General features: G+C 42.6%; 2 protein-coding genes across 6 annotated transcripts in view; one reads left to right on the plus strand and one right to left on the minus strand.

Annotated features, from left to right (window-relative positions):
• LOC105704748 (UDP-glucuronosyltransferase 1-6) overlaps positions 1–16,681 on the minus strand; it is a 77,242-nt gene that overhangs the window by 13,358 nt on the left and 47,203 nt on the right. Inside the window, exon 1 of one of the 5 annotated variants that reach the window (XM_012434160.3) lies at positions 12,813–13,699. The exons of the other annotated variants lie outside the window; for them this stretch is intronic. Within the exon in view, the coding sequence (XP_012289583.2) occupies positions 12,813–13,679 (867 nt within the window). The 5' untranslated portion in view covers positions 13,680–13,699. Of the gene's footprint in view, positions 1–12,812; positions 13,700–16,681 lie in introns of those variants that run through there. 5 annotated transcript variants of the gene reach the window in all.
• On the plus strand, positions 5,571–6,312 carry LOC105704750 (dnaJ homolog subfamily B member 3). The gene is given in 3 exon segments (XM_012434166.3): positions 5,571–5,602; positions 5,604–6,219; positions 6,222–6,312. Coding segments are annotated over 3 exon segments (711 nt in total). The 3' UTR covers positions 6,285–6,312.

Genomic DNA, 16,681 nt, shown 5'->3' on the forward strand with positions numbered 1-16,681 from the left:
TCCAGCACCTCTGGATCCATTAAATTAGTATTTCCATGGACCAAGTAGTGTTACCAGAGGGGTTACCATTAGGCTTCTTTTTCAGAAATTAAACAGAAAGCTTTTTAGAAAGCCTTTTAGAAAGAAAGAAACACAACGTCACAACCCTTGCTTTCGCCATGGAAACCCGCTGAGAGCGCCTGCTCCACAGCTCCCCAGGCACTGCCTGCTCACTTGCATCATGTGTTGCATTCCTTCATCCAACAGTTATTTACTGAGTCACAGCACAGTGTGAGGTCTCGAGGCTGCAGGAGAGCCCACCACACGAGTCTCCTGCCTCCTCAGAACTCACGCGCAATCAGGAGAGCCAGACTCACCATTTAAACAGACGAGCAGGGACTTAGAAATCGTGAACCACGGAGGGTGGCAGGCAGGGCGTGCTGGGGTAGAGAATGACCAGAAAGGGAAATTCACGGGGGGTGCACGTTCATGGAGCTCTTCCCCAAGGACAGGTCTGTATTTAAATAGTGTGAACCTGAAAGAGTGAGTCCTGTAACATAGATCTTGAGTAGCTAACTGGACCTGGATTTACAATCGGGCCAACTGGACCTTTACTCTGAGTGTCCTGAAAACCTGTACATTTTTATAGTTGAGGTTTTCAGCCCTCACCTGAACCAACAAATCAGAGCTCACCCACCTCAGCCACTCAGGGCTCAGCTTCATCAACCAATCAGAGCTCAGCTGTAATAACCAATCAGAATGCACCTGCATTGACCAATCAGAACGAAGCAAGTTTCCAGCCTTCATTTGCATAAACACACCTGATTGGGAACCTGGGAAGGAACTTTTTGCTATAAAACCTGCCTTCCTTGTGTTCTGTGGCATTTGCCTTCATTGTATACCAGAGGGTGTAAGTCCCTGGTTTGCAAACTGTTCACTAGAACAAGATCTCTCTCCTCCAAATTCCTTTTCAGAGAACTTTTGTTCACAACAAGAAACCAAATAGATTAGCAAATTCAATTAAGTTAAATTGTACTCATTACATTGACCCAAGGTACAGGGGAAATAAGGCATTTTGGGAAATGCTGATGACTGAGTTGAAGGCAAAGGAGAAAGATGACAAAAGCAGTAATTCAAATTTGTATGTATTGAGCATGGACTCTGGGGCAAGTATTGTGCAGCAAGAACGGTAAGCCTTTCACTCTTTTCTTTTGGGATATACCGCTATTCTATACAATCCCAGGATAACTGCACAGATCCCAACATTTCAACCATACACATCACTGGCCAGACATACCTGGGGACGTGCTTGGAGGATCATAAACAGCACTTTGGTGCCCTGTGGGGCATATTAACAGGAACTTAGGGTACCCTCTCTTCTGCTACTTAGAGCTGAAGCTCTTCCCCACACCCAATCACTCTTTATTTTTTAGGACCAAGATTCTGGACAAGCAGAAAAGACAGCAATGCTTTCACTCTTTGTTGTATCCTTATCTGCAATTCTGAAATTTACAGTTCAATTTAAATCTTAAGGATGATAATTCTTCCAAAGTCTCAATGCCATGTGAGTTCATTTGCAGATTATAGAGAGCAAAAGGGCTATAAACACACAAGTCACCACTGTAATGATTTTATGACTTTCAAGGCATCATGCAAAGCTTCCAACCTTTTTGAGGCTGCTGCTGCTGTGTACTTGGATGGTTTGGGGCCACAGCTCTGTCCCTGACCAGAAAATATTTACTAATCTGAATAGTAGCCAATTCACATTCATGCTCATGAATTACAACAGAGAACCACTACTGAGCAATCCAGTAAATCTCTGCTCTGGAACCAAAGCAGAATCCATTGCTAATTCCCTCATCCACCAAATATTTGTGGAATGTGTGAGCCCTACTATGTGCCAGACACTATGCTAGGAACTAGGGCCAGAAAGCCAAGTTAGAAATGGTCCCTGCCTGTAAGGAGGGGTAAGGCGAACAGAGACAAACTCACGACTAGGCAATTACAGGGCATGGTGCTCTGGGGCCTGAGAAATCGCACAGCAGGGCAGCAATGTGATGATCTTGCTTTGGGGGCTACTAAAGAGTGAGATGTCCATGGAAAGTATTTCTGGAATCCTTTCAAAGGTATTTTCTTTTTAAGCTGAAGACAGAAGTTAATAGGCCACCACTTGACACACTCCTATCTCCTTTCCTCAAATCAGAATGAAGGGGCTTGTTACTAAAGGAGCAACATAAACATGTCCATTGCCCTGTCAATCATCTACAGAACCCTCCAGCGAAACAAAACCATCTTCCTTGAATCTCCACAGCATTTGGTTCTGTTCTGCCTTGTATCTTTTAGCAGTTTGCATATCTGTTCTTGCTATTAGACCATAGCTATATCCTATACATATATTCCTTACAGGCAAGATTTTGGCTTTGGAATCACCACTCAGGTGACGGTTCATAGTTTTGCAGACAGTAAGCACTCTGGACATGTTTCTGTATAGAGGTGACTTCCCGTCTCTTTTCATTCTAGACCCTGTAACCAAGCAAGCAAGTAAGTGCTGAATCTGGATGTTTCTACCACTGTCTCTCAGACCCAGCTGCCATGATTCTATGTCAGGGCCCCAGCCCCCCAGTTCCCCAACCCTCAGCTGTCCCTTCTGACTCACTGCATCAGCTGCCCCCTACACAGCCCCACCCCACCACCACTTCTGGCATGTTGGTCAGCAGCTTCCTGGGCCCAAAAGAAAATTCAGATTTCTCAGCCTTGCTCTCAAAACTCTGGGATAGACCCCAGCCCACCTGTCCAAGCTCATTCCTCCTCTCTTGCCCTTATGCTTGCCTCCTCCATCTTTTATCCTCCAGCCATTTTGGATCACCTCCTGTTCCCCAAACTTGCTTTGATGTTCCCAAATTGCTTTGTTCACACTGAACTCTACCCCCGATCAGCTTTCTATGACTGTTCATTGCGTGCTTACCAAGTGCCAAGTCCTGGGTTTCAGGTTCTGTCACTAGAGGTTATATAAACTCAGCAGTTTGTTCTGGTGAGATAACACATCCCCATTAGATCTATCATCCTTTATGAACTCTTAGAATGTTCATTGGTTAATCATTTCCCCTTAGAACGGAATGACTTTTACTAATATGTTGCCTCACAATTTTTCCAAGCAAAGAATCCAGTGTCAAAAAGAGAGTAAGGAAGAAGTGAAGAGAACTCAAATCTCAAAAAAATGTTCCCCCAAAATTCATGGTGATGATACAGCAGTTCTAGTGGAAATAATCACCTCATCCCAAGTTTATCCCCAGTGCTATAAACATGGCCTGCAAGTCTTAATGGTTTCGATACAGTAAATAGTGCTGTATTTCCTTTTGTCTGAGAGGATCTCCCTGGTGTTTGTTTTAGCAGTCAAGAAAAGTGAGTAACACGCACAGTTGACCCTCCATATCCTTGGGCCTCACATCTGCAGATTCAGCCAACAGCAGATTGAAAATATATGGGAGGGAAAACAATGACCAAAAAATATATACAAATAAAAAACCAATACTGTAAAACAACTATTTACATAGCATTTACATTTATTAGGTAAAAGTGACCAAGAGATAACTTGAAGTTTTTTAGGAGGATGTGTGTAGGTTATGTACAAATACTGTGCCATTTTGTAAAAGGAGCTTGAGTATCTAGATTTTGGTATGGGGAAGAGGGTTATCCTAAACTAATCCCTTCAGAATACCAGTGACTACTGTTCTAGACTAGCAGTTATCAAAGTATAAGCCAGGAAATGCTAGGGATCCCCAAGAATTTTTCAGGAGAATTTGCAAAGTCAAAACAATTTCCATAATAATGCTACTTGATTTTTTCACTGTCATTCTCTCACAAGTGTACAGTGGGGTTTTCCAGAAGCTACATGTGTGATGTGTAATATTGCAATAGATTGAATGAAGAAACTGACATGAGAACCCAGCTATCTCTATTAAGCCACGTACTAAAGAGAGATGCAAAAAATGTAAAACGATGTCACTCTTGTCACTAATTTGCCTCAAAAAAAGTAAATAAAAATATGATTTGTTAGTGTGTCATGGGTTTGTTCTTATTAAATTGCCCAATTAATATGTCTTTTAAATTTTGTTTTAATCTCTAATGCAGTATGTATGATAGATATAATCCACATAAACAAAATCAAATGGGCCCAGGGACTGGAACAATAGAGAACTGCGGTCCTAGACAACAGGATGTCTTCAGCCCCAGTCAAACTAAAGTCACTCCCACCACCCTCTTCCTTCCTGTGGCCGAGGAAAAAGCCTGATATAAAGTTGACTTTATGAAGAACTAAAACAGATTTACAAGAAAAAAACAAACAAGCCCATTCAAAAGTGGGCGAAGGATATGAACAGGCACTTTACAAAATAAGACATACATGAGGCCAACAAACATATGAAAAAATGCTCATCATCACTGGTCATTAGAGAAATGCAAATCAAAACTACATTGAGATACTATCTCATGCCAGTTAGAATGGCAATCATTAAAAAATCTGGAGACAACAGATGCTGGAGAGGATGTGGAGAAATAGGAACACTTTTACACTGTTGGTGGGAGTGTAAATGAGTTCAACCATTGTGGAAGACAGTGTGGCGATTCCTCAAGGACCTAGAATAGAAATTCCATTTGACCCAGCTATCCCATTACTGGGTATATATCCAAAGGATTACAAATTGTTCTACTATAAGGACACATGCACACGAATGTTCATTGCAGCACTGTTTACAATAGCAAAGACTTGGAACCAACCCAAATGCCCATTGATGATAGACTGGACAGGGAAAATGTGGCACATAAACACCATGGAATACTATGCAGCCATAAAAAATGATGAGTTCGTGTCCTTTGTAGGGACATGGATGAACCTAGAAACCATCATTCTCAGCAAACTGACACAAGAACAGAAAATCAAACACTGCATGTTCTCACTCATAGGTGGGTGTTAAATAATGAGAACACATGGGCACAGGGAGGGGAGCATCACACACTGGGGTCTGTTGGGGGGAAATAGGGGAAGGACAGTGGGGGGTAGGGAGTTGGGGAGAGATAGCATGGGGAGAAATGCCAGATATAGGTGATGGAGAGGAAGGCAGCAAATCACACTGCCATGTATGCACCTATGCAACAATCCTGCATGTTCTTCACATGTACCCCAAAACCTAAAATGCACTTAAAAAAATACAAAAATTAAAAAAATAAGAAAAGAAAAAAGAAAAACAGTTCTTCAAGCAGCCAAAGTCAAGCGCCTCTCCTTCCCCCAACCTCTTTCCCACCATTCTTGGAGACCTCGACTGGGCAGGGGCCAGGAGTGGGCGTGGCTGAGACAGTGGGCGGTGTCTGGTCGTGGAGCATCACAGAGCCTCACAGAGAGCAGGGCCAGTCCCAGGAGCGCTGCACACTGGGATGCGAGGCGCACCTAGGCCTCGACCAACGAGATGTGGTGACGTCATAAGGCGCATCCCTCCTTGCTGCCCACGTCGCCGAGCACTCAGGCCTGGGCCCAGGGGCTGGCAGCCGCGCGGCTTACTGCGCCAGTGGCCCGCGGGCCGTTCTGGCCGTCCAGCATGGTGGACTACTACGAGGTGCTGGGCATGCCTCGAGGCCATCAAGAAGGCCTACCGCAAGCTGGCGTTCAAGTGGCACCCCGACAAAAACCCCGAGAACAAGGAGGAAGCGGAGAAGAGATTCAGGCAGGTGGCCGAGGCCTACGAGGTGTTGTCGAATGCCAAGAAATGAGACATCTACGACCACTACTGCGAGGCGGGGGTGGAGAGCGGCTGCGCCAGCAGCAGACCCTTCGAGGACCCCTTCGAGTATGTCTTCAGCTTCCGCGACCCGGCCGAGGTGTTCAGGGAGTGTTTTGGCGGCCAGGACCTATTCTCGTTCGACTTATTTGGAAACCTGCTGGAGAATATTTTTGGGGGTCAGAGGAACTCCAGGGGAAGCAGAAGCAGAGGGTCGGCACCCCTTATCTCCACCTTCAGTGAATTTCCAGCTTTTGGGAGTGGTTTTAATTCTTTTGATACAGGATTTAGTTCCTTCGGTTCCCTGGGAAGTGGGGGTCTTTCTTCCTTCTCCATGTCCTACGATAGTGATGGTACAGGCACCTTCAAGTTCACTTCGACTTCCACGGAAATAGTTGATGGCAAAAAAATCACCACCAAGAGAATCATTGAGAATGGCCAAGAAAGGGTGGAAGTGGAGGAAGATGGAAAGTTGAGTTAAAGTCCTTGATAATAAATGGCAAAGAGCAGTTGCTCCGCATTGACATCAAATAATTCCAGTCCACATTTGAGTTAAAGCACATCTGGAAGAACAGCGGACTTGTTTTTTGTTTTTTTTTTTTGCAAGTGAACTTTACTTTCAGAACAACTGTACCCAAGAATTTATAAACACTTGATACCAACGTCTATTCTTACTGTTGGGACGACACGGATAGGATCTCTGTTTGTCTTTCAATCGTTGTAAATATCTGTATGCACTTTGCTATTTATTAAACTTAAGCCTGAAACAGACAGTGATTTATTTCCTAGTGCTAGGACCGAATTTTCAGCTCAGCACTTGGAGCCTTACTCTTTTGCGTTTGGAAAGTGTGAGCCAGGTGTTTTGCTCTAAACCATTTGACTTCAATTTTTTAGTGTGTAGTGGTGAAATCTATGAATACATTAATAATACTAATGGCTTAATTTAATGATGGATTTTTAATTGCAGATAAATACTCGTGATGTAGGAAGAGTTAACCATTATTTAGATAAAAGGTTAAACCCAGGATTTATAAAAGCAGGTAAGCCTGGCAAAGTGGATGCATTAGTTTCCCATCACTGCTGTAACAAATTACCATACATTTGGTGGCTTAAATCTACACACATTTATTCTGTTAATATTTTGAAGGTCAAACATTTGAATCCCATATCACCGAGCTGAAATCAGTGTAAGAAGAATGTTTCCTCTGAAGGCTAAGGACAGACCTCAGGATTACATGATTAGTCAATGGTATACTAGGACTGTCCCCAGCCCTAACTTGGTTCTCCAACTATGGCAGGTACTGGAAATGTTTTTTTTTTTTTTTTTTTTTTAAAAAGCATTTCCATAAGTCCACACAAAACTATCCTATTGCTATGCTTGGGACATATATCAAATTATGTTGATGAATGCCAAGTATACCTGTAATACTGTTTGGGTGAGGCACCATACACACAACTGAGAAAGTACCTTTCTGTTGGCACAGGTTATGCCCCAAATGAAGACCTTTTGGGGCATGTTGCCTTGGGCTAGTCCCATCACAAAGAGTCCCATATTCTAGGGTCACTTCTGAGGAAAGGTTTGCTTACGGCATGAGAGCAACTGAACTAGAAAGGCTGAAAAATATTAAGAGCAGCATGCCGTTAAGTTTTTACAGAAAAATAATGGCTGTAATACATCGTTAACCAATAAAGACTGTGATAATGAGTTTGGATATGCTCTAGTACCCTTAGATTCCAATCTACATGGAATGGCACCCAAACAATACACAGCAGGAACATGGCAGTCAGCTGGCACCATCCCACAGGGACACATGGATTCTCACACTGAACTCTGAAATCAACATGCTTGGAGGTACCTGGGTAGTGGCTTCTTATATAATAACTATATAAGATGTATCAGAATAAGACAGACTGTCAGGACCTTTAAAAAATGAGTTCATTTTTTAGTGAACCAGGCAAGGAAACACATGTGTGAAGATACTGAGTAGTTTGCTGGGGGTAGGTTTGCTTTTGAAGCAGTTAAGTGATGAAAGGAGTTTTGAGGTGGTAGGAAGACATGGGCACAGGTTCATGGTGGTTTTATGTGTTGGAAATCACCACTCTGGGTAGGGTAGAATGAGTGGGTTTGTATCAACACAATTGATTACATAACATAAAACCCATTGTTTGGTGGTCAGTGAAGAGTGGCATACCAGTGTCACTCAGAGGTTATAGATAACAACTCTAGCTAGTTTTAACAGTTGAAAGCAAGCACAGGGTTCAGTTTTAATATATTCTGGATTAGTGCTGCTGTAAATGGAAAGTGTTCCTTTTACAGAAGTGTAAAACTTTGTTTGTTTGTTTGTTTGTTTGTTTTAGATACAGGTTCTCACTCTGTAGCTGTTGCCTAGGCAAGATCATAGCTCACTGTAACCATGAATTCCTGGGCCCAAGTGATCCTTCCTCCTCAGCTTTCCCAGTAGCTGGGACTACAGACATGCTACTATATCTACCTAATTAAAAAAAAAAAATCTTTTTGTAGAGATGGGAACTATGTTGACCCACTATGTTGTCCCAGCAAGAGCATTTTATTTAAATAATTTTCAGAATTGAAAATCACTTTTTAAAATGTCTCAGCTCAAAAACAGAAGACTGCTAGAGGCCTGTATATTGGTATTCATCTTTTATAAAAGGGTTTGATAAGGTTTTCAGAGTAGAAAAGGGAGGCATTTCATCTGCTGCAAAGATGACCATCTTGAGATCCTTAAAATGAATTCCCTCCATGGAATTACTTGTACCTTCTGACCAAGCATGCCAGACAAGGAAAAGCATGACCCTGTAAGCCCCAGGAGACCTGGAGACCTGTGACCATCTCAGTAGGGTCCAACAATCCAAAATGCCAGACTTTTTTTTCTGGTTGGATCACCACACAGCTGGTTTTAGTTCAGCTTACATCACACACTGGAAAGCATCTGGAAGAGGAAATGATCCTTTCTGTCCATCATCTTCTTCTCCTCTGATTCCACTTTCTGTCTCCAAACAGGTAGAGAGAGTTTCCCATCTTGGAAAATCATTCACACAACAGCTTGCCTTTCTGGGAATTTATAATTCCACTTTCTTATCACATTTCTCAATAAATGCAGATTCATTTCCTTTTCTCAGACTTCCTTTAAACCCTTTCAGTATAACTTCAATCACCACGAATCTTGTATTAGTCTGTTCTCACACTGCTATAAAGACATACCCAAGACTGGGTAATTTATAAAGGAAAGAGGCTTAATTGACTCAGTTCCACATGGCCGGGTTGGGGGCACCTCTGGAAACTTAAAATTGTGACAGAAGGTGAGAGAAAGGCAAAGGTATGTCTCACATGGCAACAAGCAAGAGAGAGACAAAGAGGAAGAGCTTGTGAGTGAAGGGGGAAAAGTCCCTTATAAAACCATCAGCTCTCATAAGAACACATTCAGTATGATGAGAACAGCATGGGGAAACTGCCCACATGATCCAATCACCTCCCACCAGGCCCCATCCTTAACACATGGGGATTATGGAAATTACAATTTGCGATGAGATTTGGGTAGAAACACAGTCAAACCATATCATTCTGCCCCTGGCCCCTCCCAAATCTCATATCTTTTCACATTTCTAAACCAATCGTGCCTTCCCAACAGTCCTCCAAAGTCTTAACTCATTTCAGCATTAACTCAAAAGTCCACAGTCCAAAGTCTCATATGAGACAAGGCAAGTCCCTTCCCCCATGAGCCTGTAAAATCAAAAACAAGTTAATTACTTCCAAGACACAATAGGGGTACAGAAATTGGGTAAATGTTTTCATTTTGAATGGGAGAAATTGGCCAAAATAAAGGGGCTACAGGCCCCATGCAAGTCCAAAATCAGGCAGGGCAATCATTAAATCTTAAAGCTCCAAAATTATCTCCTTTGACTTCATGTCTCACATCTAGGTCATGCTGATGCCAGAAGTGGGCTCCCACAGTCTTGGACAGCTCTGACCCTGTGGATTGGCAGGGTAAAGCCCCTCTCCTAGCTGCTTTCAGAGGCTGGCATTGAGTGTCTGAGGCTTTTCCAGGCACATGGTACAAGCTATTGGATCTACTATTCTGGGTTCTGGAGGATGGTGGCCTTATTCTCACAACTCCACTAGGCAGTGCCCCAGTGGCAACTCTGTGTGGGGGGCTCCAACCCCACGTTTCTCTTCCACACTGCCCTAGCAGAGGTTCTCCATAAGGGCTCCAACCATGCAGCAAACTTCTGCCTTGACATCCAGACATTTCCATATATCCTCTGAAATTTATGTGAAGGTTCCCAAACCTAAATTCTTATCTTCTGTGTACCCACAGGCCCAACACCACATGGAAGCTGCCAAGGCTTGAGGCTTGTAACCTCTGAAGCAATAGCCTGAGCTGTACCTTGGCCCCTTTTAGCCATGGCTGGAGCCACTGGGACACAGGGCACGAAGTTGTGAAGCCACACACAGCAGGGGGCGCCTAGACCCAGCCCATAAAATTTTTTTTCCTTCCTAGGCCTCAGACCTGTGATGGGAGGGTCTGCTGCAAAGGTCTCTAACATGCCCTAGGGCCATTTCCCCATTATCTTGGCAATTAACATTTTGATCTTCCTTATGTAAATTTATGCAGCCAGTACTTCTGCAGCTGGCTTGAATTTCTCCCCACAAAATGGGTGGTTTTTCTTTTCTACCACATGGTGAGGCTGCAAATTTTCCAAACTTTTATGCTCTGCTTCCCTTTTAAACATATGTTCCAATTTCAGATCATCTCTCTCAAGTTCAAAGTTCCACAGATCTCTAGGGCAAGGAGAAAATGCCACCAGTCTCTTTCTAAACCATGGCAAGAGTGACTTTTGCTCCAGGTCCCAATAAGTTCCTCATCTCCATCTGAGACTGAGCGTGGACTTCATTGTCCACAACATTATCAGCATTTTGGTCAAAACAGTTCAACAAGTCTCTAGGAAGTTCCAAACTTTCCCACATCTTCCTGTCTTCTTCTGAGCTCTCCAAACTGTTCCAACCTCTGCCTGTTACCCAGTTCCAAAGTCACTTCCACATTTTCAAGTATCTTTATAGCAGTAACCCACTCTTGGTGGTACCAATTTACTGTATTAGTCCATTCTCACACTGCTATAAAGACATACCCAAGACTGGGTAATTTATAAAGGAAAGAGCTTTAATTGACTATCAGTTCCACATGGCTTGGGAGGGCGGCCTCAGGAAACTTACAATCCTGGCAGAAGGTGAGAGAGAGGCAAAGGCATGTCTTACACAGTGGTGTGTGCGTGCACACGAGAGAGAGCGAGAGAGAGCTTGCAAGTGAAGGGAGAAGGGCCTCTTATAAAACCATCAGATCTTATAAGAACTCATTCGGTATGATGAGAGCAGCAGGTGGGAAACTGCCTCCATGATCCAATCACCTCCCACCAGGTCCCATCCTTGACACATGGGGATTATGGGAATTACAATTCACGATGAGATTTAGTGGGGGACACAGAGACAAAGCATATTAAATCTAGTGTGACCTCATGCTGAAAAAGTCATTGGCCTCACTATTGAATAAATTAGCCTGCTCTTTATCACACTAAAAAATTAGCCTGTTAATGTGGAATTCTCTAAAGGGCATAGCAAGAGTGACATGTGCCATAGTTCCCAATTTGTTCTGCTCCACTGAGATGACAGTGAGGATTTGAGCCAATGTACTTAACTCTAGAAAATATGTTCACATTGAAAAACTGGAAGAAAAGGGCAACAGTCACTATTTAAATGCCATCCCACTTTTCAACATTTTTAGAAATCTAATAAACACATATTTTATCATCGAATAACTAAATTGCATGAGGGGGAAAAACCACCAATAAAACAAACATTATGGGGTTTGATCAAAAACAAAAAATGAAGCTTAGAGTCTTTTGCAATAATACCTATGTTAATAAAAAGAAGTAAAGAAATAAGAATACAAAAGGATCTAAAGTCATGGAAGTTCATATACATTTGGTGAATACACCATAGAGAAGCTGAATTCTCTCATGAAATATATGGCACACCAAGGAATAAAATACAATATTCAGCTCCCAGAGTACCATTCAATGAAACCAAAATATTCTGGATTAATGAAAGCTGTGTCCAAAATTTTTGATAAAGGAGTAGATCCCACTATAGAAACCTAGAGTGGGATAGGGTGGGTTTGGTGATGTGGTAAGCCCCTCCTGAGAAACCCTTCCCTGCTTGGACACATGTCCATTCATCACTGTCCTTAGCTTCACTGGGCTTATAGACTCACAGTCTTATCTCCTCTCTAGCCCTTCCACCATCTCTTGATAATTTCAGCATTCCAAGCAGAAGACTCATTTGACATGCAACCATCACTGTGCCTTCCCAACCCTGAGATGGCCCCACATCATGCACCAGACCCCAAATCCTGACCAGAAAAGCTTTCATCAGCACAAATTCCTCTCTGGAAACCAAACTCTGTGTCATTCTCTAATCACAGACATCCATCCCACCTTCATTGCCCCACTTCCACTGAACTGGGTAAACCTCTTTGAGCTTCTACTTTCTGTGAGTGCTTAGGTCTCCTGTGGCCACCTCTCTATCTTTCGCAAGACAGGACCACTAAAAATTATCATGTCAACAATTGTAATTTGCTGTTGCATCATCTTTCCACTGAAAATTGCACAAGCAAAAACCCCAGGATGGAGCAGTTCCCAATGTAGTCTCCCTGCTCCTGCCTAGCTGAAGTACATGCACAACCATGAAGATGGTGCCTTTACAAATGAACGGTCTCAGTGAACCACACCAGTCTTTGTCCATCCTTTGACAGACCCTCATTCCTGCCTCTCCTTCCTCTCAGTGACTATTCAATACACTACTATAGTATTGAAATACACTACTATAGACTCCTTAACAGTTTATCTCACAGAAGGCTATTACAACAACGAGAGGCAGAAATGAAATCTTTGAAAAGATAAGTAGATATGGAAGCACTTGAAAGTAAATACATTTTTTTAAAAGTGTTTTGCCTGGAACATTGATTGCATGAAAGCACCAATACAGACCTGAGATAGTGGCTTCCTGTTGGCACAGTTGATGCCCCCAATGAAGACCGTGTTGGGCATGATTGGCCTGGGGTAATCCATCACAAAGTCCCCTCTGAACAACCACACAGATGCATGGCTGAGAATGTCCACCACTGATACCTCTCTCTGAGAAAGCTCAGAGGCAAGGCTTGCATAAGGAGCAGAAAAAGCATGGCAAATGTAGGACAGGGTCAGAGGGTAGAGCATGTTCTTGACCCTCTGCAGGAATGTCATGTGGTCTGAATTCGTTGTTAGTAACTTAGGAACATAGGAGTAAGGATTTGGACACTGTGTGCCCTTAAAGTCTAAGTCACATGGAATGTACCTCAAAAAAAACACGGCAGGAATCGACAGGTACTTAGCCAGCACTGCCCCGCAGAGGTAAACAGGGTCTGTTAAAACCACATCAAAGGAAGTAGCATTCAGGTGCCTGATCAGGGTCTCATTATGCAGTAGCTCCACACAAGCCCCATGTGCAAACAAAGACATATTTTTCAAAATTTCTATACTTCTAGAAAATTTCTTTAGAAAATGTTCTGTTTCAAAGAACAGTTGAGTGTGGCTCAGCAAAAGGTGATTAAATTCATCCTGGGTATATGGAATGGCATAGGTTGTCAGGGTGAAAAAGTCCTCTTCTTTAATGTGCATATTCACCTCCGGGGTGAGGACCACTGCCTGGTGGCCTCTGGAGTGGAGCTTCCGCACGACCTCCCGCATGCTGAGCCAGTGGCTGCCATCCGTGGGCAGCACCAGCACCTTCCCACTCTCAGCCCAGCGCTGGACACTGAGGAGGAGTAACAGTCCTGTGGCCAGTTGCAGCAGGAGAAACTGGAGTCCTGTGGTCATCTCAGCAGAAGCCACTGACATCTGACTGTCCACCCCACGCCGCGCCTCCTACATCTGTTTTGTCTTATTTACCTTGTCACTGAGCCACTTAGCAAATAAACATGTAACTGAAGACAAAGTGCCCAGCTGCGGTTAATTATTACTGATTAATCTATCGTTGTCTTTCATTATGGGCACCACAGTCCGTAATAAGAGGTCATACCAGCCAAGTCCAGAGACAGAAAAAGACATCTCAAAAGCCTGACCTGTGTGGTTTTGTTCCCTTCTGCCAATCTCACAGAGCTAAACATACAAACTGGAACTCTTTAATGTTTTTAAGAGATTATAGAAGCTAATCTTCACATCTTGGGATAGACAAAGCTTCCTTAGGGTATAAAAAGTACAAAACATAAAAACTTGGCTAGATTGAACCTCATCAAATCTAAAACTTTTGCTCTTTGAAAGGTATTGTTTTTTAAAAAATGAACAAAGGAGGGTAAGGACAAAAGGAGATCATTGAATGGTAAGCGGATAGCTCTGAAGCCTGGAGAACAGAAGTCTGTGGAGGACAGGAACAAAAATTCAAATGGCCAAATAGAGGAAAACCTCCAAGCTTTGAATAAGATGTTGCTTTCACTTTAAGCTTAGTGTCTCTGGTAGGCAGAATCACAGCCCCACAAAAGTATCTACGTTGTAGTTCCTTAAACCTGGGAATATGTTCCATTACAGGTGGAAGAGACTTCACAGATGATTAAATTAAGGGCTTTGAGATGGGGGGATTATTCTGGGTATCTGTGAGGGACAATGGAATCACAAGGGCTCTTACAAGTGAAAGAAACAGACGTTAAGAGTTGGAGACTTGCAGATGCTACACTGCATCTCCATGGAAATGGAAAAGGGCCACAGAATTCCAAAATTAACAAGGACAAAGGAAATTTCTGTTAAAGGAATGAGCTTACACTCAATGGAAAGAATACAATTAAGAATGGACAGAATCAGAATGCTGACTTCAAAAGAAACTATCAGATTGGAGGAGAGAGATCCAAGATGGCCGATTACTAGCAGCTCAAGATTGTAGCTCCCAGTGAAAGCACAGAGAACGAGAGGACGCCACACTTTCAGACGGATTTTGGTTGCTCATGGACCAGGAGATTCCCAGCGGAGGAGCCCCATGGGTCACCAGCATGGCTCTTGTGGTTGGCATGGCGGTTTTGCCTGTGCCCCAGTGCAGCGGTTCTCGGTGCAGAGTAAATGGGACTGGGTCCCCTTTTGCTTGACGTTTGGAACTCCAGGAAGGCAGAGTCACCCATTCAGCTGATTGAAAAAGGGACTCAAGAGGGAAGCCAGACCGGAGATTCCCGGGCAGAAAAGCACCAAGAATCTTAACGGCACTGTTTTAGCCGGCACAGTGGGTTGCTCAGATTTTGGCGCTGGGAATCAACAAGTTGGATGTCCTCTCAGAGACCTAATTTGAAAATCAGTAATTACAAAGACGACAGGTGGATAAATTTACAATGATGGGAAGAAACCAGCGTAAAAAGGCTGAGAATACCCAAAATCAGAATGCCTCTCCCTCTACAGGGGATCACAGTTCCTCATCAACAAGGGAACAAGGCCTGATGGAGAACGAGTGCATTCCATTAACAGAATTAGGCTTCAAAAGGTGGATAATAAGAAACTTCGGTGAGTTAAAAGAACATGTTCTAGCCCAATGTAAAGAAACTAAGAACCTTGAAAAAAGGTTTGACGAAATCCTAACGAGAATAGACAATTTAGAGATGAATATAAGTGAATTAATGGAACTGAAGAATACAATATGAGAACTCCACGAAGTATGCACAGGTTTTAACAGTTGAATTGATCAAGCAGAAGAAAGGATATCAGAGGTCAAAGACCAACTTAATGAAGTGAAACGAGAAGACAAGATTAGAGAAGAAAGAGTAAAAAGGAATGAGCAAAGTCTCCAAAAAATATGGGACTATGTGAAAAGACCTAATTTACGATTGGTAGGTGTACCTGAATCTCATGAAGAGAATGAATCCAAGCTGGAAAATATTCTTCAGGATATTATTCCGGAAAACTTTCCTAACCTAGTAAGGCAGGGCAATACTCAACTCCAGGTAATACAGAGAACACCACAGAGATATTCCTCAAGTAGAGCAACTCCAAGACACATAATCGTTAGATTCACCAGGGTTGAAATAAAGGAGAAAATTCTAAGGGCAGCTAGAGAGAAAGGTCACGTTACCCATAAAGGGAAGCCTATCAGACTCACAGCAGACCTCTCAGCAGAAACCCTACAAACTAGAAGAAAGTGGGGGTCAATATTCAATATCCTCACAGAAAAGAATTTTCAACCCAGAATCTCATATCCCACCAAACTAAGCTTCATAAATGAAGGAAAAATAAAATTTTTCACAAACAAGCAAGCACTCAGAGATTTAATCACCACCTGGCCTGCTTTACAAGAGCTTCTGAAAGAAGCACTACACACAGAAAAGAACAACCAATATCAGTCATCCCAAAAACTTATCAAAAGGTAAAGAGTATCTCCATAATGAAGAATCTATATTAACTAAAGGGCAAAATAGCCAGCTAGCATTAAATGACAATATTAAACTCACAAATATCAATATGAATCCTAAATTTAAATGGATTAAACACCCCAATCAAAGACACAGACAGGTAAATTGAATAAAAAGTCAAAACCCATCAGTACGCTGTATCTAGATCCATCTCACAAGCAAGGACACACAAAGACTCAAAACAAAGGGTTGGAGGAAGACTCACCAATCAAATGGAGAGCAAAAAAAAAAAAACAAAAAACAGGAGTTGTAACTTTCGTCTCTGCAAAATAGACTTTAATAGTAACAAAGACGAAAAGAAACAAAGAACATTACATAATGGTAAAAGGATCAATGCAACAACAGGAGTCAATGATCATAAATATATATGCACCCAATACAGGAGCAACCAGATACATAAGACAAGTTCTTAATGACTTATAAAGAGACTTAGACTCC

Source organism: Aotus nancymaae, unplaced genomic scaffold, assembly GCF_030222135.1.
Source record: "Aotus nancymaae isolate 86718 unplaced genomic scaffold, 86718_ANA_hifiasm-v0.15.2.pri h1tg000008l, whole genome shotgun sequence".
Taxonomy (NCBI): Eukaryota; Metazoa; Chordata; class Mammalia; order Primates; family Aotidae; genus Aotus; species Aotus nancymaae.